General features: G+C 34.3%; 2 protein-coding genes across 4 annotated transcripts; one reads left to right on the top strand and one right to left on the bottom strand.

The window, feature by feature from the left end:
• Nucleotides 1-3,061: 3,061 nt before the first annotated feature.
• On the bottom strand, nucleotides 3,062-12,970 carry LOC130052809 (uncharacterized). 2 transcript variants are annotated; one of them, XM_056158851.1, is made up of 7 exons: nucleotides 12,700-12,960; nucleotides 12,027-12,155; nucleotides 11,341-11,548; nucleotides 10,729-10,836; nucleotides 6,817-6,877; nucleotides 4,891-5,008; nucleotides 3,062-4,602 (listed from the first exon to the last, which is right to left on the bottom strand). In XM_056158851.1, exons 2-7 carry the CDS (start codon nucleotides 12,117-12,119, stop codon nucleotides 4,570-4,572), a joined length of 621 nt encoding a protein of 206 aa, XP_056014826.1. In that variant the 5' UTR covers nucleotides 12,120-12,155; nucleotides 12,700-12,960; the 3' UTR covers nucleotides 3,062-4,569. The 2 variants fall into 2 exon arrangements, with proteins under 2 accessions (XP_056014826.1, XP_056014827.1); XM_056158852.1 differs by lacking the exon at nucleotides 4,891-5,008 and having other exon boundaries at nucleotides 12,700-12,970.
• Nucleotides 12,971-13,795: 825 nt separating this feature from the next.
• LOC125647560 (uncharacterized) lies at nucleotides 13,796-17,814 on the top strand. 2 transcript variants are annotated; one of them, XM_048874277.2, is made up of 4 exons: nucleotides 13,796-14,369; nucleotides 16,020-16,075; nucleotides 16,355-16,489; nucleotides 16,890-17,814. In XM_048874277.2, the coding sequence occupies exons 1-4, from the start codon at nucleotides 14,356-14,358 to the stop codon at nucleotides 17,450-17,452; spliced, it is 768 nt and encodes a 255-aa protein (XP_048730234.2). In that variant the 5' UTR covers nucleotides 13,796-14,355; the 3' UTR covers nucleotides 17,453-17,814. The 2 variants fall into 2 exon arrangements, with proteins under 2 accessions (XP_048730234.2, XP_048730233.2); XM_048874276.2 differs by lacking the exon at nucleotides 13,796-14,369 and adding an exon at nucleotides 15,526-15,934.
• The last annotated feature ends 8,191 nt before the right edge of the window (nucleotides 17,815-26,005 follow it).

The raw sequence follows: 26,005 nt of genomic DNA, 5'->3' as shown, positions 1-26,005 counted from the left end.
AAACCGTGAACCAGTCCCTTTAAGTAAAATTAAAATTTGATATTGATTACGGTTGACAACAACAGGTTAGGTAAGACTACAACATACGTAATAAACATTTTGCTTTAAATACTTTAAATATGAAAAAAAAATCAATTCAATAATGAACTACAGTTTGAACTATGACGCAGTACTCTAATAAGGTGAAAATCATGAAACCTTTATTATAGAGAAATATAGTAACCTATATTCACATGTAGAAGTAGTTTACTAATTAATCTTAATTATGATTCTTAAGGGCAGAATCTCACACACTTACTCTGTTGGCCTAGTCTACACACGTGTGGTAGTTAGAGATGACGCTGACCGTGGTGATATTTTATTTCAAACTATGGATAAAACTTTTCTCCACCTTGCAGTAAAAAAAACCGTTTTGCTCTATACCTTTCTTTATTATCTTTTCATTAATTGCAATCACCTACAATACATCCACAAAATGGAGCAACCCGCAGACTTTTATAAAACCTTATTAGCAATGATCTCTTATTGATGTTATGGTAAAAAAGGAAAAGTTGTCAATTCACTGATTGCCTTTTGACTTACTTGTTTGATAGGTTTGGTGGAAATGTAGGCAATTAGATGATACATAATAACATGTACGTTCACGGCCATAAAACCAGAAACCTGGAAGATGGATTAAATATTGTAGGCCTCTAGTTCTGTTACTATAATGATAATCCGCACACAGCTAGTAATATAGGTATCAACACATCACCGCAAGTTACATTCCCTACTCTTGTAACGCATCGATTTAGTGTACCTTCTAAAGAAATAAAGCTTACGGCGGGAGTGATCGGTCAACAGGAAATGCTTACTCTTCCTAGGCACCTAATGCCACCTCTGGTATGTCCAGGGGGTCCGTGTTTGCCCTACTTATAATTTGATATTTTGATGGGATTTATGAGATTGATCACTGTTCGTCATCACCTTTTCATTACTTTCGTTATCTTCATATTTTTCTGAACATAGTTTAAGGTTCATGAGATATAGATTACATTGTTCCCTAAGAAATCCATGAAAACTGAGCCCTCAAGAAATCTAATGATTCCACTGTATGTACGAATAAACAAGTTTTCCTCAACATCACCTTTTCCTGGATACAAATGCATAAAGTCAAGCAGCCTGGTTATCATAATGTTTGTAGAGAAATCCCCAATGCTAATCATCAATCGTAATCGCAATGGCGTGAAGAGGTATGATGCATTAAATCATGAAGATATATAATTGTCCTTCTTCTCCACGAACTTGTTTGATCAATTACATCTTTAGAGTGTATAACGGAAAGAAATGTGGTCTTACCTGACGTCAATCCTCATTCAAGGCCCGAAGTTGTAGATATTTTATAACCATGTGAATGCAGCATGGACGATATTGTCTAGACAACATTTCTTATCATAATTAATTCAAGACTGGAAGTGTTTGCATTCATTCATCGATTCCTCTTGCAAACCATACTTGTACGAACATTAGCTTTTAAGGAATATCACGTTTAATGCCATATAATTTTGAGTATTTTTATTTGTGCATCAAAAATAATAAACAAAAGGCTTTACTATAGCGTGTACAACGTTGTTTTGTTCGATAATCTTGTTATGTATATTCGATAATCTTGTGATATCTTGTGATGTATATTCGATAATCTTGTGATGTATTTTGTATATTCAATATATTGTGATGTATGTTCAATATATTGTTATGTATGTTCAATATTTTGTGATATATATTCAATATCTTGTTAAGGATATTAAATACTCTTGTGATGTATATTCAATATCTCGTGATGTATATTTGATAATCTTGAGAAGTATTTGTAATAATTGCATTGTGGGTAATGCAAGGTGAAGATAACGAACAGTGATCACATTGGGTCAAATGCTGTCTGACGTGTTTCGTACCGATTGTTAAGCCGTTCTTGGCACACTGATTTTGACTGCGGATAGCTCCGTTTACCTGATCAGGATATAGGGCTCACGGCGGGTGTGACCAGTCAACAGGGGATGCTTACTCCTCCTAGGCACCTGATCCCACCTCTGGTGTGTCCAGAGGTCCGTGTTTGCCCAACTATCTATTTTGTATTGCTTATAGGAGTTATGAGATTGATCTTCACCTTGCATCTTTTGAAAGTGCAGTTGAAGTACAACTATAATTACCAAAAGTCAAATACCGCTGTAATAATGAGTCTTACAATAAAAATGTTGTTACAATCTCTGTCAGCTGGCAACAAAACATATTCCTCATGTATCCTACCTAATTATTTGCTGATTCCGTTTTAAACTAAATACAGAAGGATAAATGGTACTTTCTTTTGTTTTGATGTGTCGCATGCGGTATTTTGATATCCATCTTATACATTCAATCCATTCTGACGACATATAGAGACATAGTTAACGTTTATCTACCAACATTCACTTTCATTCTACAGTGCATATCAAATGTGGTTCATATTTTAATATTTTAAGGGAAATAGGCGATAACAGTAGTCTAGCAACTGAACCTTTGCAACACCATCGTACACTGTCCATATTTATTTAGTGTCATCCCCTTTCACCTATGTATGGTATTTATGTATCTCATATGATACGATACACGAAAAGATGATCTGCGTATCACCAATTGTTAAACCATGACAGGCTACTGACAGATAAGTTGATGTTACAGGAGATTCAACAACCTCATTTAAAGTCAGCATTTTGCAAATTTCATACTGTTATGAATGATCTTATTTACAAATGCAATCTGACATGTTGGTCGAACGCGGTTTGACATGTTTCGTACCAATTGTTCAGCCGTTCCTTACATACTGATTTTGAATACAGATTCTTCCGTTAAGTATTAAAGATAAAGAACTCATGGCGGGTGAGGTTAGTAAGCAATGGATGCTTATTGATTATGAGATTGATAAATGGTCGTTATTTTCAGCTGTTTTTCATTTATATGTCATTATGCCTCATAAACTCCAACAATTATCATTACAGGTCGCTAATTAAAAACTAAATAGTTAAAAATAGAAGATGACAATTGATGTGGGATTCTCAACATTATACCTTTATTAAGTAACCTCAACAGTCATGATCCTTTCACACACCTGAAGGGGAGCTGAAGGGGAGTACGATATTTGCTTAATTTCCTCGAAACGAATGGAGAGTTTTAATTAATGAACAACCATAACATTAGACAATTAAAAAGTATGCATTTACATCTGTACAAGTTAATATGAAAAATTTCAAATTTCAAACAAAATTTGAAATTATTTGATCTACCTTCTTCCATTTACCATGGGATGACCGTGCAAAGCTTGCATGAACATTTACCATGATTACATCCTGATAGCGCAAGATATTGTGTGTCAGTACTTAGTTCTCAAAATAAAAAATAAAACATCATATAAAGTACAAGAAATCCATTACGTTTGGTGGTAAATTCCAATAATACAGAAGAGCAACTGCGCATCACATACATGCTATAATATGAAACGGTTTGAACAAAGGGCATTATTTCCAGAGACAAGATACAATTCATTGACAATTTTGGACTAGGATTTTCTTTATTAGAGATGACTCGTTGATAGTTTACTATGAACTCTCATAATCGTCGACATATTTTGCAATGCTATATAGAAAGGTGAAGAACAGTTTTATTTTGAATTTTTTTTTTACCAAAGTGACGGTGTTCATACGAAGGAAAAAAATATGTATCACTGCATATGTGTTAAAAGTGTGCATTTTAGCTAGACATTTCAAAATGCTCTTATCCGGTATTCACTATTGCATTTAAATGTGTATAATGTTAAAAGTACTAAATGTTTAGATATGGTTTCTGGAGGAATGGTATGACGTATGATCATCTAGCTTCTAATTTCGGCAGCGCTATTCATGTGAATTTACTCAATCACTAAATGAACTTTTAAGCGCTATCAACTTTACATATTTTAATGCCAATACATGCAAAGGAAGATTGACCTACCTGAAAAGTAAAGATCAATAGAGTGTTAGTTGTCATGCTTTAAAGGGGTTTCAATAGATTTCCAAAGTGCGGAATGTGAAATAGATTATTGTAAATGGTCATCTGTTAACTGTTGACTGTAACTCTAGAGAGACCCATCACAAACCATATGTAGAACAACAGCTTTTACAAACTAAAACTAAGTGTTCTCATGGTGCTTTATGAGATTCCTTTCGGACACATAGCATACTAAATAACGCTACTTTTCAGCAACATTTGTCTTGAGATACAGATCAATGAATATATGAATATCAACTCTCTCTCTCTCTCTCTCTCTCTCTCTCTCTCTCTCTCTCTCCACACAAACACTATGCCATACTCGTACAGCATTGTGCTCAATATGTTAGATCAATATTGTTTTCAGTTCATCTAACAGTGCAGAAATCGTCTTTTTTCTTCATACAGATTATGCTAACATCTTTACATTACTCTTAAAAAGTACCACATTGTCCAATCACTATGCAAAATTCCACCTTTTCCTGTAACACGACTGTACAAAAATTAGTACTGATATGCACGATGTATCTCTCAGGCATACAGCATCTCCGAATCCGGATCATTCTACAATTGATGTTTAAACTGAAGTAATTTAGTGCATATTCTCACAATATGAGGATTATCTTGGTACAGGTAATCACTATTGATTTGTAACATAAATTTGATTTTTCAGTTTGCCAGATATGTAGTCCAGCTCTCATTACAACTGGAAGACCGTGTCTATGAGTTTAGGTATTGATGTGATACATTGTATTGGATTTTTATAGACGCGAACTCAACATTAGTGTCTTTGTAGAAGAAAGTATCAATACTTCTGATAAGTTGTATTCAAAACAAACTATGACAACATACCTGACGAACGTGTAGATTTTTTCTCGTAAAGTACAGGAAAATAGAAAAAGAAACAAAAATCACCAAACCAAGGATCAGAAAGACGATGAAAATGGGATATCTGTTTGTAGAGCTGTGCCTAAAATCATGATGAAAAGTACATGCCTACTTTTCTTAACATACAAAAAATAGTAAAAAAGATTAATTCATAGATGAATTCATACACGGATGAATAAAGAATAATAAGAAAGAATAATTGATACATGCACACAAAGTTAGCTAGCTAGATAGTGTTGACCCTAGCTTCTCCATCGTCAACTTCCCATTTTTTTATAGCAATATTCTATTATCACCTGCATATGATACCTAATCACCTGCATATGAGACATATGTCCCTCAGCTCATTTGATACGCTAGACCATGTTCACTTGAGACATACCACTGACAAATAAATTGATGTTTCAGGGGTTTCATCAGTTTCTTTTAAAGTCAGTATTTCGCAAATTCTATGATCATGGTGATAATCTTAGTAGCAAATACAGCATATCATTTAGTTAACAACCATCTGAATTGTGACATTATTTCAAAATATGTATTTCGGAATTTTTCGGCACTTTTTTTTTATATAGATACATTGTGTTAAAAGGTGGAGATAGCGAACAGTGATCAATCCCATAAGCAATACAAAATAGATAGTTAGGCAAACACGGACCTCTGGACACACCAGAGGTGGGATCAGGTGCCTAGGAGGAGTAAGCATCCCCTGTTGACCGGTCACACCCGCCGTAAGCCCTATATCTTGATCAGGTAAACGGAGTTATCCGTAGTCAAAGTCAGTGTGCCGCGAATGGTCTAACAATCGGTATGAAACACGTCAGACAGGATTTGGCCCAATGATAAGTTGCAAACTAGATCAAGAATGAATGAGAAGGGAATTAAGGTTTTAACAACTGATTTGTTTGAAAATGTTACCATATTAAGGTGAAAATATGCGTTTGAAAATAAATTGAAGTATGCTGTGTCGTTATGTACACATGTATACGGGTTTTACGCCTACATAGAATAATTACATATACGCATCTTTATTCTAATTTTGCCTACGGAGTACTGCGTTTACCTGATCGGGGTATAAGGCTCTTTGTGGCTGTGAACGATCAACAGAGGATGTTTACTATTCCTAGGCATCTGATACCACCTTTGGTATGTGCAGGGGTCCGTGTTTGCATAACTCTCTATTTTTATTCATTATGGGAGTTATGAGATGAATCACTGTTCCTTAACTTTACCTTTCATAAATGGCGTTTTTTATCGTGATACAAGTCATATATTCAAAGTGAAGATGTCCCTAATTCAACATTTGAAAGAGAAAATTGTACAATGATACTATTTCTAAAAAGACAATCAATGAAAAATGTTTTCAAACATGGCCCACTGTACTTTATGTTTTGATTTAGTAAGGGGGCACATATCCGCATTGTTTCAATATCCATGAATTAATTAAGGATATATGTATGCAATTCGCTAAAAATCATCAATTACAGTGTACATACATGTATATCTATACATACTACATTATATTTATTTAACATATCCATCTATCGTCCCGTGAGGAATAGTTCCTCGGGTTAGAATAGTTCCTCACTACCCTTGCTTGTCGTATGAGGCGACTAAATGGGGCGGTGGTTCGGATGAGGCCCCAAAAACCGAGTTTCAATGTTACAGCAGGTGTGGCACGATAAATATCTTTCCTGCTCAATTGCCGTAAACGCCGAGCATAGGCCTAAATTTTGCAGCCTTTCACCGGCAATGGTAATGCTTCCATATCAGTGAAAGATTTTCGAGAGGGGCGTTAAACATTATACAACCAAACAGTCATCTTCCTACTTAACATTCACGTATATACATTTAACAAAATGTTCATGATATGCAGTATTAACATGTACTAACCTTGGTTTCGTTCTCTTGGACCGAGTGTTTGAGTATTTTGAGTGAGGAAAACATTCTGGATCTACAGTCAAATATAATAAATTAAGGAACATGACTAAATGTAAAAATACGCAGTTTTTACGCTCATTATACTAAAGCTTATACTTTGTATGACATCACGTCACAAGATGGCGATTTAAATGTTTTGTGAAAATGTTTGTATCGATCAATTTGTTTGTCTATCATGGTAGATCAGTGGTAAAAGCAATGGGCTGGTGAACCGCAGATCTCGAGTTCAAATCGCCAACAATCTTTTATTCATATGTGTTGAAATAATATTTTTGAAAATCATTTTTTAATCCAAATTTGTATATTTTTGCCTTTTTGGCATATATACTTATTGTATATCATTATATCTTTTATAATTAAACAAATTCGTACTGATTTGAGAAACTATTCCTGGGTGTATTGAACCACCTTAAAACTCTCACGCTTGTTCTTTGGTTTTGGTATTAATTTCTATGTTATGTATGGTGCAAGTGATAAGGAGAAAACAAACCATTAGTACCTGACTTGCAAACATTCAGAGTATATCATACCATCAAAATCTAATTTTACATGATCAGCAATATAAATGTAACAAAACAGAGATTGGGAACCTTGTTTATTGATTGTGCACTTTCATTCTGCAGAAATCTAGCGTTGAATCAATTATTTCTTAAACCCTCACTTACTATATTGTTATTTCGGATTTCAAACATTTCGGTTGAACATCACTGAAGAGACATTATTTGTCGAAATGTGCATCTGATGCATCAAAATTGGTACCGTATAAGTTTTACATTATGACCCCTGGGTCGAGGCCTCTGCTGGTAGACTGTTAGGCCCTGAGGGTCTCTACAGTCCAGTGGCTTGAAAATACGGATGTATATTTAATTACTGTGATAAAATCTAGAAATTCATTTCAAAATTTAGGATTATCTCCCTCATGCATAACTCTTATCCTTAGACGAATTTGACTACACTTTTTGGCACTCTGTTTTTCCATATAATAGCTCTAGCAAATATATTGTTATTTTGGAATTCAAACATTTCGGCTGAGCATCAGTGAGGAGATATTATTTGTCGAAATGCGCATCTGGTGCATCAAAATTGGTACCATATACGTTTTACATTACTTCAAGGGATCACTTTACAGTACATATGCTATGGACTCCGATGAATTCACAAAAGAAGTATTCATGGTTTTTTTTTAAACTGACTTAAAACACTGAGGTTTGTCATATTTTCAATTTATTTCATATCATGGTCGCATGGTTGGTTGTTATCCAGAAAATGATCCCCTTAAGTATATCATGTATATATGTATTTACCACATATTTACCCCCTTTAACCAGTAGGTATTACTCATACAATATTTGTTGTGTTCATATTCACAGTAGGTATTCCTACGCCGCGTGCAGTAACGTAAACGCCATAGGGAACGAAGCAGGGTGATGTAGTTCTAATAATTCAATTGTAAAAATAATGGAGTTGGTACAAGTGTTGAAAAATCTTCAAAAGTTGAAAACGATGGATTAAAATATGAAGTTAAGATCAAGGGAATGGGTCTGTCATTTCCATTTTCTAACCTATAGTTAGTCTTGGGAAAGTGAAACAGCCTGCAGCGTTGTAGTGCAGTACTCTCCCAGGTCATGTTTTCTATCGATCGTCGAAAATGAAACAATTGACGATTTGTTTCAATGATCCAGAAAACAAAAATACATTTAAAAAACGAACATTGGGTGACATGAAATGAAAGAAATCGTTTCTTGAAACCGTCCTATTGACACCCCGGTCAGAACTGAGTATCTTGCAGTGTAAACCTGTTCTGAGTGTTAGAAATCCCTATAGTTCGCATTAGGAAGCGAACACACTAAGATCTACCCCTTTATCTAATGGATATCAACTTTCCAACTACATGCGCCAAATAAACCCGGGATACGCCACTTTCAACTGGACACATAACAATTCCGTCAAAAATACAGCTGTAAGAAACACATGGAAATCTAACACTAGAAGTCCCAAGACCCTCAATGTCACAGGAGGAATACAAAGTTTCGCGACTGACAATGTACATGATGGAAAATTTATCGTCAACATTCCACAACATTCAACAAATCCAAAAATGACGAAATATGGCCGTTAGACATAGAATACTTTAAATAGTATGTAAGGATAAAATGTGTGGCGAAAAGAATCTCCCTTGGTTTGTGGTTGAATATGCTTAGTATCCTACTTGTTGTGTGTTTCCTATCCCCTCACTGATAAATACACAACGAGTTGGATAGTAATCATACACAAATATTTTATTCTTATATACTATTTTTATAAGTATTCGACGTCCAACGGCCATATTTCATCTTTTTTGGACGTCGCATGTACCTCATGTGATGAAATGTCAACACATTACAGATATTCTAATGAAAACAAATGGAACAGATTGTGTAAAGTTTTCATTGAAGGTGATTACTTCCTCTTTATATTCACATCTACCAAGGTATGCAACAGAATAAAACGGAATATTTTTATAACATGTATGCAATACTACGATGCACTGTCACCTAAATCAGTAATAATAATCGGCATTGTTTTCCAAAAGTTATTTTTTTCATTAACTGTAATACAAACAATTGCATCCACGTTTGTTATCTCAACTTTATTCTGATTTTGACTTTCCACACAACGATATGACAATGACACAATATCAAACGAATGTGGTATATTGATGTGATGTCAAAACTGTCGCAAAAATTCAATACAAATTACTCCTTAAATTTAAAATAAATATAATAGCTACCATAACGTTTGATAAGAAGATATTTTCTTTCTTATTTGTTGATTTTTAAAGCTATTATTTGAATGTTATAAGCCTTATTTCTAGACTTTAGATACATTTTCCATATACTCTATCGGAAATGTGTAAAAATGTATATCTGCCATGTGAAGCGGTTTTTGGAGATTTAGGTGAAAAGGTGAATTGTACTAACACCTACCATATCGCACGATACATGCATTGAATATGTACAAGCCGTGATGAATAGAATCACATAACAGAGGAACACATGATAACCAAATAAAGAAGTTGATTACATACATCATCAGCATTTCAAACGTACATTGTAGATCCCATAACTCAATTTTCAAATACGTTTGATTTAAAGGATTCAGCTTTATTTTTCCAATTCAAATGGTTCTACCAATTACGGATATTCACTAGCACAGCTCAAACCTTGTCCCAGATCTAAATGCAGAATTCGGAGTTAAGTCGAGACGCAGAGTAGTCTTAAGGTCTTAAGGTCATATTAGATATTCTTGATGAAATTCAGATAACGAAATTACACAAAAACTCTTGCAAACTTTGATATATACACTTTTGACTGCGGATAACTCCGTTTACCTGATCAGGATATAGGGCTCACGGCGGGTGTGACCGGTCAACAGGGGATGCTTACTCCTCCTAGGCACCTGATCCCACCTCTGGTGTGTCCAGGGGTCCGTGTTTGACCAACTATCTATTTTGCATTGCTTATAGGAGTTATGAGATTGATCACTGTTCGTTATCTTCACCTTGCACTTAAATGTTCATATTGAACAAAAAATATTCATATACGATCTATCTATAACAGTTAAGATTTAAGTTTTTTTCAGAATAAAAAAAAAACCCAGAAAAAAACTTAGTAGATGCTGTCCTATCAGTCCTATCAGTATGACACTGAAGTTAAAAAATCTTATTTTGGCCTGTGTATTGTAATTTAGATATTTTAAAACATACTTACTAACGTGTATGTGTAAAATATAAAGGATTGTAAGGGAAATAATAACATATATTGAAAATTTGGATTTTGAAAGGTAGATACACATGCCTTTTACAACCTGGATCGTTATACTTACGTCTGTACAGTGTAGAAGAATCATACTTGAATGGACAGCTTGTACAGTTTCGATCGAAGTGTTCCTGAACCAATCCACCCCCTAAGTTAAATTCAGCACAGTATTGCCCTGATAAAATGAAAATTCCACAAATACAATCATGTCAGAAGTAGAAATCTTCAGAGTAGTCTTTTATTACCTCAGTGTATAACACAGTTTATCTAGGATGTGTAGAATAAATTATTGTCATAAGTGGTCAATGTATGAAATGCACATGTAGTATGCTGTTTTCTGTCGGGTAGGAGTTACGTTTATGAAATTCTGTATTTCGTGAAGAAAAGTTAATAACCTAAGAATATAAGTTCGCTATACAAAATGTAACGGTGTCATAGTGAATTGTATTGATTTATATATAAACATTGGTCGTAAAGTAGTACAATGTTAATCTTTTATACGATGCTATATATTCTACATCTAAATGTATGGCGAAAAGCAGACTTGCTGGTCACAGTAAAACTTGCGCTATTTGCGTATGCATGCACGGGTGTGTAATTAAAATCACAAACACAATGAAGACAAACATGTGATACCTATTAGTTGAGTATTATATAAAACTGTGCAGATTTCATTTACCCAAGATGCAAACCATCGGTGCGCAAATTTCCATCAGATCTCCCCGCTCGTCAATGATGCAGTGGTATTTGAAACGATGCGGTTCTGAGCATGTCTGTGTAATTTTTTCGCAGGCCATTCGTTTTTCTCTTTCTTTCTTCTCTTCATCGTTAACTGGGCAAGCGTGTACTCGTTTTATTGTAGGACAGGAGGCAAGGCAAGTTGTATTCTTGTAAAAAAAAAATGATCAGTCTCATACATTGTTCTTCATGCTATAATCTTTAGTCCGGGCATATATTATTGTTATTTACTCGGCTGTTCATGATTGGACAGCGGTTTTAATTTTAGACTTCCCACAATTCATAATGCATAAATATCATCCATATGTATGCCTTACGATTATAAATACATATGTAGATAGAGCGCTCTGGATTATTAGAATCCATTCAATCCTCATAGATCAATTGTATAGTTTAAAGTGGCGTAATGCTTCGATAAACATGTTGTGTAAGAGCACGTTAAAACTTATAAGTTAAAACACAAGCCAAAACTATGGCTATAAATAAATTATGTATTTGACAGCTTTTTAGTCAATGCATATATCAAATTCTCAATATAGTCGGCTCTACCACAACCATTACATGTAAAATATGTGTTCATTATATATACAGCTTCAATGCTTCTGGATCAAGAGAGTTGATACTTACATATACGTTGCAAGTGTTGCCATTTAATTTGGAAAGAATAAAAATTATGGTGAAACTTATGGCAGAATTATTTATAAAACAGCTGGAAATCATCTCTGCGCTCTGTTAAAAGATATTTCCCAATCCAATCTAAAAATAGATGATAGTTTTTTTTTTTATATAGATGATACAAGATAGATATACATGTACTATTTGAAGTGGGTTTTTTTTAAACAATATAACTGAAGGGCATATGGAAGTTCTTTTCCCCGTAAAGATATGTCTAATTAAGCAACATGACTTTAAACGAAATTAAAATGATAGCTACTTTCATTTTATATACATATATACCTTCATGTCGAAATAATGTCATGCATTATCGTGGTATGTAAAGAAAACATCCAAATTTCCGATGTCTTAAAACATCTAGGAATATCGCCTAATTGTTTAGAAATTCGGGCATTAATTATCAGTTTGGTTTTCATTGAGTCATATGATTTTAAAGACGAATAGCATACCATACCGACATGTCGAAGTGGTTTAAAAATTAAAGTCAGGTGACGCATGTATATACACGTATCACATATAGACAAATACCTTTGTAGATATAGATATTTGATTTGTCCTTCTGGTAGCAGGTTTGAATCAAATGATCTATTTCTAATTGGGAAAATCTAAAGATAAATAGAGTTACCTTAAGTTAATCTTTTACATGCAGTAATAATCCTGTTGATTGTGCCCATTTGAGAAAACTTCTTGCCAAATATTAAAACGAAAGTAGACAACTAAAAAGATAGTTGTTCATTGTCTAAGCTTTAGGATTAGCTGCAGGTTGACAAGAAAGACACATATATCACTTGGTTTGAAAATAGTAAACATCTAGTCCCTTTCCTCAGGAGATTATATTTAATCATGTACATGTACTCTGAATAATATGGCGGGCAAATGGGAATCAAATTAACCAAAATTCAACTGATATGAAGTACGTTTTGACTATATACCAGCAGGTCCGATTTTGTTAAAAATGCGTTGTGGTGTGAAAAATGTGTATGTTGCTAAAATTTGGAAATGGAAAGAAAATAAAATAAGTTCTGATTTGGCTATCAATAGCAATGCATAACCCCAATCCCAAGTTACAAAACTTATATTGGTTGATCAAATACAATGGGGTGTATTTATGGTACTTTAATTTTCATTATTGACTCCACTTTTTTGGCACACTGTTTTTGCCTATAATAGCTCTAAAACTTCATTGTTATTTCGGATTTCAAACATTTCGGTTGAGCATCACTGAAGAGATATTATTTGTTGAAATGCGCATCTGGTGCAGCAACAGTGTACCGTATAAGTTTTACATTATGAATACATACGTCACTAGTCTACTACAAATCCAATGTCAGAATGAAAGGTGATAAATCTCGTAAATCCTATAAAGAATACAAACGACGAGTAGACCACACACGGAGCCTTGAACAAATATAACCAAAAGAATATTACGATATAAATGAAGAGGGGTGTTATTCATGTAAGTCGTCTACACGTCAGTTAATCGTAAAGTAATTCAACTTGATACATGGACATGCATGTTGGCATTGCATGGAAGTTTATAAGTATATATGTCTAATTTCATATGTCAAATCATAATGAAGAAGTGCAGAAAGGAGTGTAGCAAAGGGAGAAGATACAGAAAGAAAATGGCCGCTGTTGACAGTCAACCTTTAAGTTTCGGATGACCAGCTAAGAATCCTGGCAGAAAGAATAGCAGCTGCACAGGCTATCATAACGGCTACTTGTAGAAGTTATTCCCCAACACTTGATAATTTTGTTTATTCAGCACAAGATGCATCATTGTTTCAAATTGCCAATGTTAATCATGATCTACACTATGTTCATCAAAAATCAATTATGTCAACTGAATGGAAAGCTCTAGAAAACAATATGAAAGAGGTTAGTCTGGCTAGGCCAGCTGGTAACAAGAGCTATGCATCACTGGTAAATATGATTATGGAGTTTTTTTGTTGTTTTTTTTTTTGGGGGGGGGGGTTATTTGTAGGGATTTGAAGTCCCATTAGTTGTTGAGGAAATAGTAGGATATACAGCAGTTATTGCGTTTCTGGGTGTGAGGACTCTAACAAACAACAAATCAGGATCCCAAAGGATAAGTTGCGTTAGCTATCAGATGCGGTGTTGATATTTTTAAACAAAATAAAACGATGCTCTAAAGAGTGCAGTCTGTAATAGGACTACTTAATTTGTGTGTAATGATCATTCCTTCAGATAGGATGTTTAAAAGGCTTGGTAGGATTCATATCGGCTAGACACCACACTATGGTCAGTGAAGATATGGAGGATGTCAGAATCTGGGTAAATATTTTACATAATTTGAATGGTTAATGTTTTCAAGAATTAGATTGGTGCTCTAATATGGATTTATATTTACACTCTGAGAGAGCTGGGGGCGCAGACGTAATTTGTTGAGCAGTTTAAGGATCGCATTGGTCTTACATGTACTTATAAAAGTGGTCAGGAATTTGGGAAACAATTCTTTTTTTTTTTTTATCTCAAGATGCAAGCATGTTTAGAGTTAGTGCCTACTTACATGGCTGTGTATGTGTAGGCTGAAATTTCGACTAACAAGAAAGTTGTTATTTTACTGACAACAAAGTACACATGTAATGGTATTTGTACGGAACAAAAATTATACAAAGTTAAAAGGTTCACAAGGTTCCTGTAGGGTCACACACATGGACAACAAGTTCATAGTCTTATTCCAGGCGATTTCATGTACAAGTGTAAATCACATTAGAAAATCTTGGGAAAACATGAAATACATTCTTTAGAATCTGTCAGATGAAATTGAGAATCGTTTGATAATACAAGACACATTCTTTAGAATTTCATGAGGCAGAACAGCAAATGAAAAAGGAAGATAACGAACAATAACCATTCTAATAAATATACAGTATATAGAATTGAGAATAACACAAAATACAAAACTCAAACTCTCTCTCTCTCTCTCTCTCTCGTGAATAAAATGATAATGCTTATGTTGCAATCGATGTTCTTAAAAGAATCCTGTCCGGAGTTACCCTCATATGTGTCCGGTTTTACCCCATCTGCATGTTTATACATTTTCCCCATAAAATGGAAAAATATGTGTTTTACCTTAATGGTCTGTGTTTTCGAACAAAATAAAGTGGTATTAAAGATTTATGATATATAATATTGTACATATGTTATGGAACAGTTTATTAGATATATCGGCGCTGAATTGCAGAATTGAAAAAATATCCGGAATTACCCGGATTGCACCTAGTTACATATGTAACATGAAACGCTCTCTCTCTCTCTCTCTCTCTCTCTCTCTCTCTCTCTCTCTCTCTCTCTCTCCATGTGACATGTTTTTGTGATAAAATAATATAGTTAACATAAACATATATACATGTATATATCTGTCCCTCATTGTGACATTTTTTGTGTGATTAAAATGAGATAAAAAAGCGAAAATGCGTTGATAACATATACTTATAATGTAATTGTATATAGAAAGGAAATTCAATACCAATTTGTTGTTTAAGAATAGACCTGACAGTTATACTACGATCATAAGTGCGAATTGGAATATATAATTCGATATTTCCGTTTGTATAATTTTGTGTTCATTTGTGCCATGACCAAAGAACTACAAGACCCATTTCGGAAACACGATTCAAGAGAGCAAAGTAGTTTCAAAATTTATCTGAAAGTTTGATAAATCAAATTCAATTGAACATGTATCTTCCTCTTCACAAACATATACTCGAGCTCATTAAAACAGTGAGCAGGAGATGAGGTGAAGGTTGCATTCCTTTGAGCTGAATTTGAACATACAAAGGGATTGCAAATCATAGGAGGAAAATGCATAACAATAACGGCCCATGTTCAGGAAGGTACATTGCGTTATGCCTGCATTTTAATTTAACTGAAAATACGATGCGTGTGCTTTGAATTCTTAATTTGATATTGTGTTTACAGACCAAATGGCTGTTGTCGAGGAACCTCATGGAACAAATATCTGGAAGCTTGTAAAGGTAGCGTTATCTGAATCTGCTATGTAAAATGATAGAAGAAAAACGATACATAATTTAACATGTACATGTTACTCATATATGTTTCACAAAAATGAGAAGGGAAGGGGGTTTTCATTCATTGGTAGAATTTCTAATATGCTGGGAATGTGTAGACCCGGCCGCTGATATTTTAACATTAGGCCACTTGCTAGAATTAACAAAGGACACATGTTATCCTACAGTGTATCATACGTGTTGTTCTGACATTATCTATTTACTAATTATGATGTTTGTTGGCAGAATGTACGCCGGGGTACTTTGGTTTGCGCTGTGAAATACCCTGTGTATACCCATATTACGGAACACTCTGTGAGAACAAATGCTGGTGTGATCGAGAATCCTGTCATGTTTCATCGGGGTGTCCAAATTTATCAAGTAATTAGCACACCAGAACAATAATAATGAAACAATCTCTCTCTCGCTCTCTCTCTCTCTCTCTGGATTAGAATTAATGGATGGAATCAACAGCATGTGCACAGATATGTACATGTGTGTAATGGTATTTTTGCCATGTCATAAAGACATTACTTCCTGATTTCATTATATTATCAATTCATTTGATACAGAGGTGGGATGTGAGGAAAAAATTGCGTCTACTTATTTTTAGGATAGAAGAAGAATATAGCTTTTAATGATCTTGATTTCAATTCATTTTCATAAAGTTTTGAATTATGAAATGAATTATAAATAGTCCAATAAATGGGAGGGGGTCCCTGAGGAGTATCCATGTTGCATAGGGATGTCCTGCTCAAACGCCTTTGGTTTTTGTTTTCAGCGAGAACCACAGAGAATGTTCTGAGAACTGATGTAAATGGATTCGATATCAACGTTACCAGCTCTGGTGGCGTCCATTTGTTCAATAACACTAACAGCAAGAATGAAGATTCTCCGTCTTTCCCATCTATCGTTACCATTGTCTCATGCTCCATTTTATTTGTTCTGATTATTGTCTCAATAGTCTTAATAGCTCGGAAATACGGAAACCAAAACAGAATCACCAACGCTAACCACAATGACAGGTACTTGTATCAGTCGCCCAGTGTTACAATGAGATCTGAACATGTTTATCAACGAACGGGGATGGCAGATGTGTTTTCCGGAATCTCCAATGTGACTATCACATACGAAAAACCATCAAAGACGTATTCCATCAAACTTCATTGTGAAGAGACGGAACCCTTAGTGACTGATGAGGTTTTCACCAGTCAATACGCTGTGTCTGATGACGTTGATCGGGATCGATATACTATAAATCCTATCAGACGTGGTGAAAGATCTGTATACCATAACGCTGATGACATAACTCGTGTTTCTACTGAAACAATGTCACAGCTGTAAAACATTTCAAACAAAATATTAGACGGAGATTATCAATGTTGATATCAAAATTATTTATATACAGGATTTACATGTATACTGTATTTTACACAGGGGCTAAGCCCGTTTTGGGCCCGAACTCTGTGATACCATAAATATAGAGTTCGGGCCCAAAACGGGCTTAGCCCCTGTGGCAATTTACACACAGAGGTGTGCACTTTCTGGTGTACACCATTTACACCCTGCATATGACATGTGTTGGTAAATGTACCAAAATAATTCATTATATGACTGACAAATTATGAGACTGAAAATCTGCAGATGTGTTTCTCCGTAGTTTGTTAATTAGTTGTAAAATACATAAGAAAACAATTCCAGCGCATTGTATGTAGTTATTTACAAGAGTTTTAGATATATTTTAAAGAATAAATGAAAAAAATTGATATTTCGTACAATCATTAATAACCAACTTCGGCGTCAAAAAACCAACAAATATTTAAGAGTATGACCATGTATGTAGGTATTTATAAATGCACATTAAAACTCAAGTTTGTTACAAAAAAAATCTCAAATTACGATAATTATTCATTTTGTAGCTTATTTGCATTAAATCAAAAATTCCCCAATGAGGATCTCCTCAGTTGCTGAACATACATATTGAATATACTATACGCTACACCAAATACTGCACTTGATTATAAGGTGTAAACCGAGTACACTGGGTACACAGCGGTGTAAACAAATCAAACGCGCCCTTTATCCAGTGTACAAAGTAGACATTTTCGGCGATGACATGTGCATGCATTGGGAAGAAGTAATCAAAGCTATCTTACTGCACAAACTACACTTAAAGTTTATCTGTTGTGAATGATTTTCTTGACGGTGTGCGATTTAAATCTTGAAATTTACACCGAGTCGTTAGTGCGTGTAGTGTGTGCTGCGATAACATTCAAAACATTCCAACTAGTTTTAATGACCTACTTTAAACTCTCGTAAACGTTCTAGATAACATCGATTTGGTCCACGGGAGGTAACCGTGTAGGTTTTCTACAGCGGAGGAGAGTGGCCTTAAAGCCCTTGCTTCGTCCCATTTTCCGTTTGAATTATGGATATTTCCTTTGAAGGCGATGTACTCTAGGAAAAAGAATAAAATTAAATATATCTGAGTCAATAATAATTCGTAAGTGTAGACTTGTACCATGAACTTGTTTACATGGTGATCATATTAGTTTAGATGTAATGCTAAACAGATATTTAATTTATCATCTTTTAAATTCTATCAGATATTCAACTACTAGTAACCAATGCTGGCAGATAGCTTCCGCTGGAGGTATTTATCAAATAGGAATTTCGATAGAATTCGTAGTTTTCATGGGTTTTAAACATTATGATAAATGAAATGTAAATGCATGCATTCAAAAAAAGGTTTTATGTTACTAAGCACAGACACTTGTTTCTGTAAATAATTTACGACATCTGTTTACTAATGATAACACGTGTCATTATTAGCATACAGAGGTTGTAAGTTATTTACAGAAACAAGTGCCTGTGTTACTAAGATAGAAAAAAATATCCCTAGTTTAACTTTAGAAACGAAATACATCTTGAAATAGTACTACGGTCTTTTGCCCTTTCCCGGATAACATTTTCATTAAATGTCATAGGAGACGACCCCCCCCCTCCCCCACCAAAAAAAAATGTTTTGCATGGAAAGGTGTTCTTTAATTTCTTAACATATGTAAATAAGTCAATAAATAAAAACCGTAAGGTAACAGACGCTACAAATGGTCAAATGTTGCTGTGATATGAATTATCGAAATAGTATGATGACTTATTTCCTTTGCTTGATGACGTCAAAAGAGATCAACTTGACGCAAAGGTGTATTTTTTTTTTATACTAATAACTGCGGGTTAATATTTACAAACAATGTCTTATACATGTAAAAGGTTTATATATAACTGCGTGTTTTATAGCCACCAAAATGTTCAATATGCTTGAATTCAACTGTGATGTAGCAAGTCATTTGTTTCAATGTAGTTTTGTCCAAAGGATCTAACATTCAGAAATACTTGGTGTGAAATCTACACCGAGAACACAGAACTTGAAGTTGTTTGACAATCATTTTACGCGATTATAGGGGTTGATGAGGATCAGTTTCGTTATCGTATACACTCTACTTTGGCCCAGAAAAATGGGTATAAGGAATTAAATTTTCGACCAGATGCAGTTCCCACTATTTTCGACTTCGGACCAACTGCAAGCAAGGCGAAAACGAGAAAATCTTGTAAAACGTTGACTGTATATTGACGGTAGTACAAATAGTCATCATTTAGCATTTACATGATTTGTTTATAAATGAAATTTAACAATGAAATAGTCATATGGAGCTCTTCTGATCAGAATATGTTTTCTCTATACACGTATATATAAGTAAGTAAATTGATGAAGCCATGTTAGTATAGAGCGAGTCACCTTGAACCCCGTTGACTTTTGTATCTATTTATAATATCCGACAGAAGGTACAAGTATGCATTCGGTCCTCTTTTATCGTAAACACAATTGGTTTATATCAACCGCCAAATGTATAGTTCCTCTTGACGTACGTAAAAAAAGCTTTAGTATTTAATTAAAAGTAATCCTTGTATATTATAAAAACCTAGTTTGGTTCCCGCCCCCACCGCTGTGAAGAGTAAAAACAACCTAATTAGGATGATTTCATCCCAAATATTGACCTAAAATATTTGTTTACAGACATACTGTTCAAAAATAATATGAGTATGGAAAGTGAACAGAGTTTGGTTTGACTGACTATCTATATTGTAGAATGGCTAAGTCAACATACGAAATCTTTTGAAGTTTTGAGTTTTCGGGTCCATGCTTGACCTATTCTCAATTTTGCATTTTTTATAATATTTATGAGATTCATCATTGTTATTTATCTTCACCTCTCATTGATACTAGTACATATAGCTCCATTCAATCTAAATCGTTGTTTTCGTGTTTATAGTATTGTGTTGTTGTCTATACAGAGTAACTTGATAGTTCAACATTTGACTTATGATAATTCACACGGGTAAACGCGTTATCGGCTATTCGGTTGTTATCGGACATTCTGACTGGTAAGTTTATTATTTGCTCAAAATCATTGTTATTGACGTTCTTTTAGGACATGACACGGGTTTGCGTTGAACCGTAGAAGTCAAGAAAAATGCGATGATGTATTTTACAATGGTGATGTAGAAGAATAGGAAGTTTACAAATGTAGAATTTACCAATTTTGTTAGGCATTTTGGTCACAATTTTTGTTGTATGTAAATGCAGTCCGACATTTTCTGCAATCTATCAACCATTACTTACTGTCAATAACATAGCATATGGTCAATGTCGTTAAAACCAGTTTTGTCGATCTACAAACACCAGTTTTGATTTTAAGGTAATACTCTACATCGTCATAATGGCTGACTTCCTTTAAAAACATGGATGAAAAAATCGATATCAGCAATATTTGACTTTTCCTTTTGCATTTAAATACCTAGCCGAGTAGCTCAGTAGGTTAGAATACCGACTGCTGAACTGTAGGTCGCAGGTTCGAGTCCAGCAGGTGTTTTAATTTTTTTTTTCAGATTATCTTCTACTAAAACTGTATTTTTTACAAAATAAAGTAAATTTGAAAATTTTCAACTTCAAAATATTGTTGTACATATTCATTTTTCATCCACATCAAATTTCCCTGGTGTAGCATACCTCCTTAATTCGTTACCGGAAATCCGGTTGATCGTTTTGAATGTTATCAGAAACTCCGGTTTTGGTTATCGGTAATTAGATTGATGTTAATGTAGAGGAAAGTAAGATTCATACGAATTACTCAGCATTGACCATCTAATGAGTTGCATATAAAATAAAATAAGGTGGAAAAGACTTCTCTTCTAACAAAAAGTGCAATTTATTTGCCTTTTTTGTTTTTATAAACAAATTGTATGATCTCTTTATCGGACTATATTTCTTTTCTAGGTATATTACATTAAAGTTTGATTTTAAAATGACTATCAAATAAAAAAATATGCGGAGTTCTGCATCTTTTTATCTTATAACAAAGACATATATAATACTCTGCTTATGGTGACAAAACATAATCAGGCTTAAATTTGCAATGTTATTCAAATCAGTGCGAATATTTGAATCAATGTACGCACAAGTATATGTGGTGTGAAATTCAAAGAATGAAATGAAAATGAGAAATGTGTCGAAAGAGACAAATATCAAACAATCGGGCAAGAATCGGCCCTATATCATAATAACAAATGGTCAGTGAATAAATGTACCAAGTGCATAACAAAAAGCCTTTTTTGCATAAATATCGAACTAAATTAAGCATTGGCATCATATTGCATGTTATGCATGGCAGGCGCTAAGCCAGAAAGAAAATGAAGTGTAAGCAAAGTAAGGTAAGGGGTCTGGAGGCCGCCTTGAGGCAACCAGTGGTTCCGGAACAAAACCCTGGTGGGGCCCCCGGAAGCTCCTGGGTTTTACCAATGAAATTACCCACCCTCTGTGCATAGAAACAGGGTTTCTTGTCAATTTCCAAACCTAAAGAATTTATGAAATTATTTTCTAAAGTGCTTTAGTATGCGAACTCACCGTGTATACTGACGTTACAGTCGTTTTATGAATTATTTTCTTCGTTGTTTTTGACTGGTATAAATATGGTAAATGTTACTGATTACAAAGATTGTCCCAATCTGTCTACTTTATGTACTAGCATACATATATGATGTACATTAAAGTGATATTCGACATGATATTAATGATTTGAAATTCAAAAAGGAATTTCAATTTGACTGAATGGACATTATGATGCTGATTGAATTAAAAACCAGTATTATATAATGCAGTTATTTTTAGGCACAAAGAAAATGACTGTACCATCAAGTTGGGGTTTGATCACGATGGAGAAAGGGGCGTATAGTCGTCCCTGTCCACCCATCTCACATGTTAGTGGTTTGTTGCAGAAGGTCGCAATCTGGGTTAGACCATGTAACAGAAATCAGTGTTTACCAGACTTAGACATAACACCATACCTCATGCGAGTTAAACATACATTGTGATTTTTTTTTTCGAAACGAAGATGTTGAGGAATAGTTTTGTTTTCTTGGAAATAAATGTGGTACAATGATCTATTCATACTTTGATTAGCATTTTAAACATCGTACCTTCTGAACACCGACAAAATAACAAACTTTAGATCCGAGAAAGACGCTATTCCTCGTTGTCATACCACACCGGAACTGCTTTTGTTTCCTGAGAATGAAAGGGATATTCCAATCCACGGTTGTTGTTTTTTTTAAATTATTTTATCCTTAACGTATCACGAGCTTTTTGTCACGTGCAGGGAAAACTGCTTCCCTATTTGGCTATGTCAGGTGTGTTTACATGCACATATAAATGGTGATTTTTAATATCTTCCGTGACCACTTGCCTTAAAATTAACTTCCGAGTTCAGAAAAAAAAACAAACATTTGAGTCCACACAATTTCATTGCGATCTCGCACGAGACCTCCCCTCCTCCCCGAAGTTTCAATGAGACTAAACATATCGGATTTATTCGTGATTAGTAAACATGTTACTTGGTAGGTTACCTAAGTTACATGTACGTAAACGAAACAAAGCAAATGCCAGCTATTCATGGCAATAATATGACTAAATTTCCACCCGTACACACGTGACGTCACGTGAGATTCTTATATATTCGACGTCATAGTTCTTTATCAAGTTTCAATATTGCATTTCAAAAAATATTTCTATAAATTGATTATTCCATTTAATATCCAATTATCTCCTACAACACATGGTGTTTATGTCACATGGATTTCATGATCGTTATACCGATCTAATTTACTGTACAATCGGTCATTAGTTTAAATGTTGTCTGATGTGTTTCATAATAATTGTTAGTCAAGTAATTGAGTGCGGACACTCACAACAAACTCAGTATTGAAACCATTTCTAAAAAAATATATTGAGAACTGAGAGAGAGAGAGAGAGAGAGAGAGAGAGAGAGAGAGAGAGAGAGAGAGAGATATTAAAACTATCAGTTTTGTTTTGAAATTTTTAAACACCATTTCGAGACTGGGAAGGTAATCCTGCATCTACATTGAAAACAAGTACTTCACTGCAATTGAAATTGGCTGATGATACCTCACTTCTCCTTGATGACAGTGAAGAATCTCTCACAGAAACGTTTAGAACTTTAGAAATATCTGTACTACATGTATATATCAATTATCAAAAAAAACCCTCATGTAATATAGTTAAATTCCCAAAAATATAGCAATGAAACTTTGCTGCCAAATTACAGGTTTAGGTGGGGTACACCAGATTTACTTTGTTGGGAATACATTTTTACATGGAATTAGATAAGATACCACAATTAAACTATGAACCAAACTTAATACAGATTAAATCAATAATCAAACAATGGGAGAACAGGTTTTTAACTCCATAGGGAAAATTACAGTTATTAAAACATTGGTTTTTACCATTACTAAACCATGTTTTAATGTCAATCGAAAAACCTTCTGTTCTCTACCTTAAGGAATTAGAAAAGATATTCTTGTTTATATGGAGTAATTAAACACATAGGGTAAAAAGGAGGTCATTCTTTAAAAAATATGAAGATAGGGGTTAAAAATGGTAATAGCATCTATAAAATTATTCTGGATAAGTTATCTCATGTTTTCAAATGGATGGATGGAACATTTTATTCCAAAGTTGGACTTCAGAAAATTGATAAACTGTGGAATTTAATACACCGTACATTACAAACTGAAAACGTTGAAAAATACATTTTGGATAGATGTATTTAAATCATGGTTTACATTACACAACCGTAGTAAAACGTTTGATGTTGCTGCTGATGCATCTCTATTTTATAATCTAAATATTCATATTGGTGGAAAACCATTTTACAATAAACAAATGTTTGACAGCGGCATCAGACAACTTAAATGATATTATCAATGAAGATGGTTCATTTTCTGTCTTGAATCGTTTTGCAATACTTATCGAAATGCAAAGATTATTTTTTTTTAAAGAATATAATAGTATTATTCATACTGTTAAGGCTTGGGTGAAAATTGTGGATGTGACTAAACTATGGAAAAGCTCACAAATCCACTGATTATGTCAAACATATATACAGTTTTGAAATGCAACAAATCAAAATATTTTTTATGAAATTATAAATCAAACCAGGCAAAACAAAATGCAATGAAAGCTACATTGTAACACTAAAGAATGGAAAATAATTCATAAAATGAGTGACAAAAAATAGCAAAATCAAATTGTTTCAATACAGAATTATAAACAGAATCTTAGCTACAAATTCCTTTTTTATTCAAAATCAAACAAAAAATAGAGTCAAAGTACTGCAATCATTGTCATTCTGAAGAGGAAACAATGGAAGCTATTGTATGGGAATTTGATTTGTTTTACAATTTTTCCTAGCAGAATTTGAGCATTTTCTAGAAGATAAGACTGATTTACCGATAGGTATTACAAAAAATCTTTTATTCTTGGTTTTACTGAAAATAATAGTGTGATACAAAACACTATTGTCTTATGACTTAAGTATTACGTGTACACAGCAAAATGCACTGCGAAGTCCTTGAGTGTGCGTACTGCAATATCACAAATAATTTTTTTTTTATGAAACACCAAAAATTATTTCGTATAAAAATGGTAAAAGGAAAAAGTTTGGTGTCCAATGGAATCGACGGAACCTGCTGCGCCCCCATCTCTCTCTCTCTCTCTCTCTCTCTCTCTCTCTCTCTCTCTCTCTCTCAAATGATATGCACGCAGTCGCGTACCTGCGTATAGGCAGCTACGCGCCTACATGGTCGACAAACATGTCAAAATCTGATAGAAAATGACTGTCCCATCAAGTTAGGGTTTGATCCCGACGGAGAAAGGGGCGTATATTCATCCCTGTCCACCAATCTCGATTGGGTTTAATGTTAGCGCGTTTTAGTGCATCTATCAGCCACTAGGCAGGGGCGGATCCAGGAATTGTGGTTACGTGTGGCTCCACTTTATGAGGCAGGTATTCTGGGGGCGGCCTTGAGGGGGCCCAGGGTGCGAAGCCCCCTGAAGCTTCGGGATTTTACAGATTTATAGGGCTTGAAATATGTCTCTTATTTAAGTCATTTGTAGTATTTTCTATCATTTTTGATAAGGTGAAATTTGTAAAATGACGCAAAAGATTTTGTTATTAATTTTTCCGGGAGTGGTAGAAATTGCTTCTTTTATCGTTTAGTACATTTTTCTAAACAAGATACCACGATTTATCTTAAATTTGAAAAAATTTAGGGGGCGCGCGTCGGTTGCGTCCCATCCTTAAATCCACCCCTGCTGGTACTTTTCCTAATATAAAATACCCAAACCATACATGCACAATCTTACTAATTTGTCTGACAGCTAATCACACATATACAAATTGACTGTGTGAATCCGGGTTCGAGTAGGTCCTTAGTACCCTCTGCTTGTCAGAAGAGGCGACTAAATGGGGCGGTCCTTTC

Source organism: Ostrea edulis, chromosome 3 (genome assembly GCF_947568905.1).
Source record: "Ostrea edulis chromosome 3, xbOstEdul1.1, whole genome shotgun sequence".
NCBI classification, from domain to species: Eukaryota; Metazoa; Mollusca; class Bivalvia; order Ostreida; family Ostreidae; genus Ostrea; species Ostrea edulis.
The sequence above is the reverse complement of the archived record's forward strand: the minus strand, read 5'-3'. Positions and strand labels throughout refer to the sequence as shown.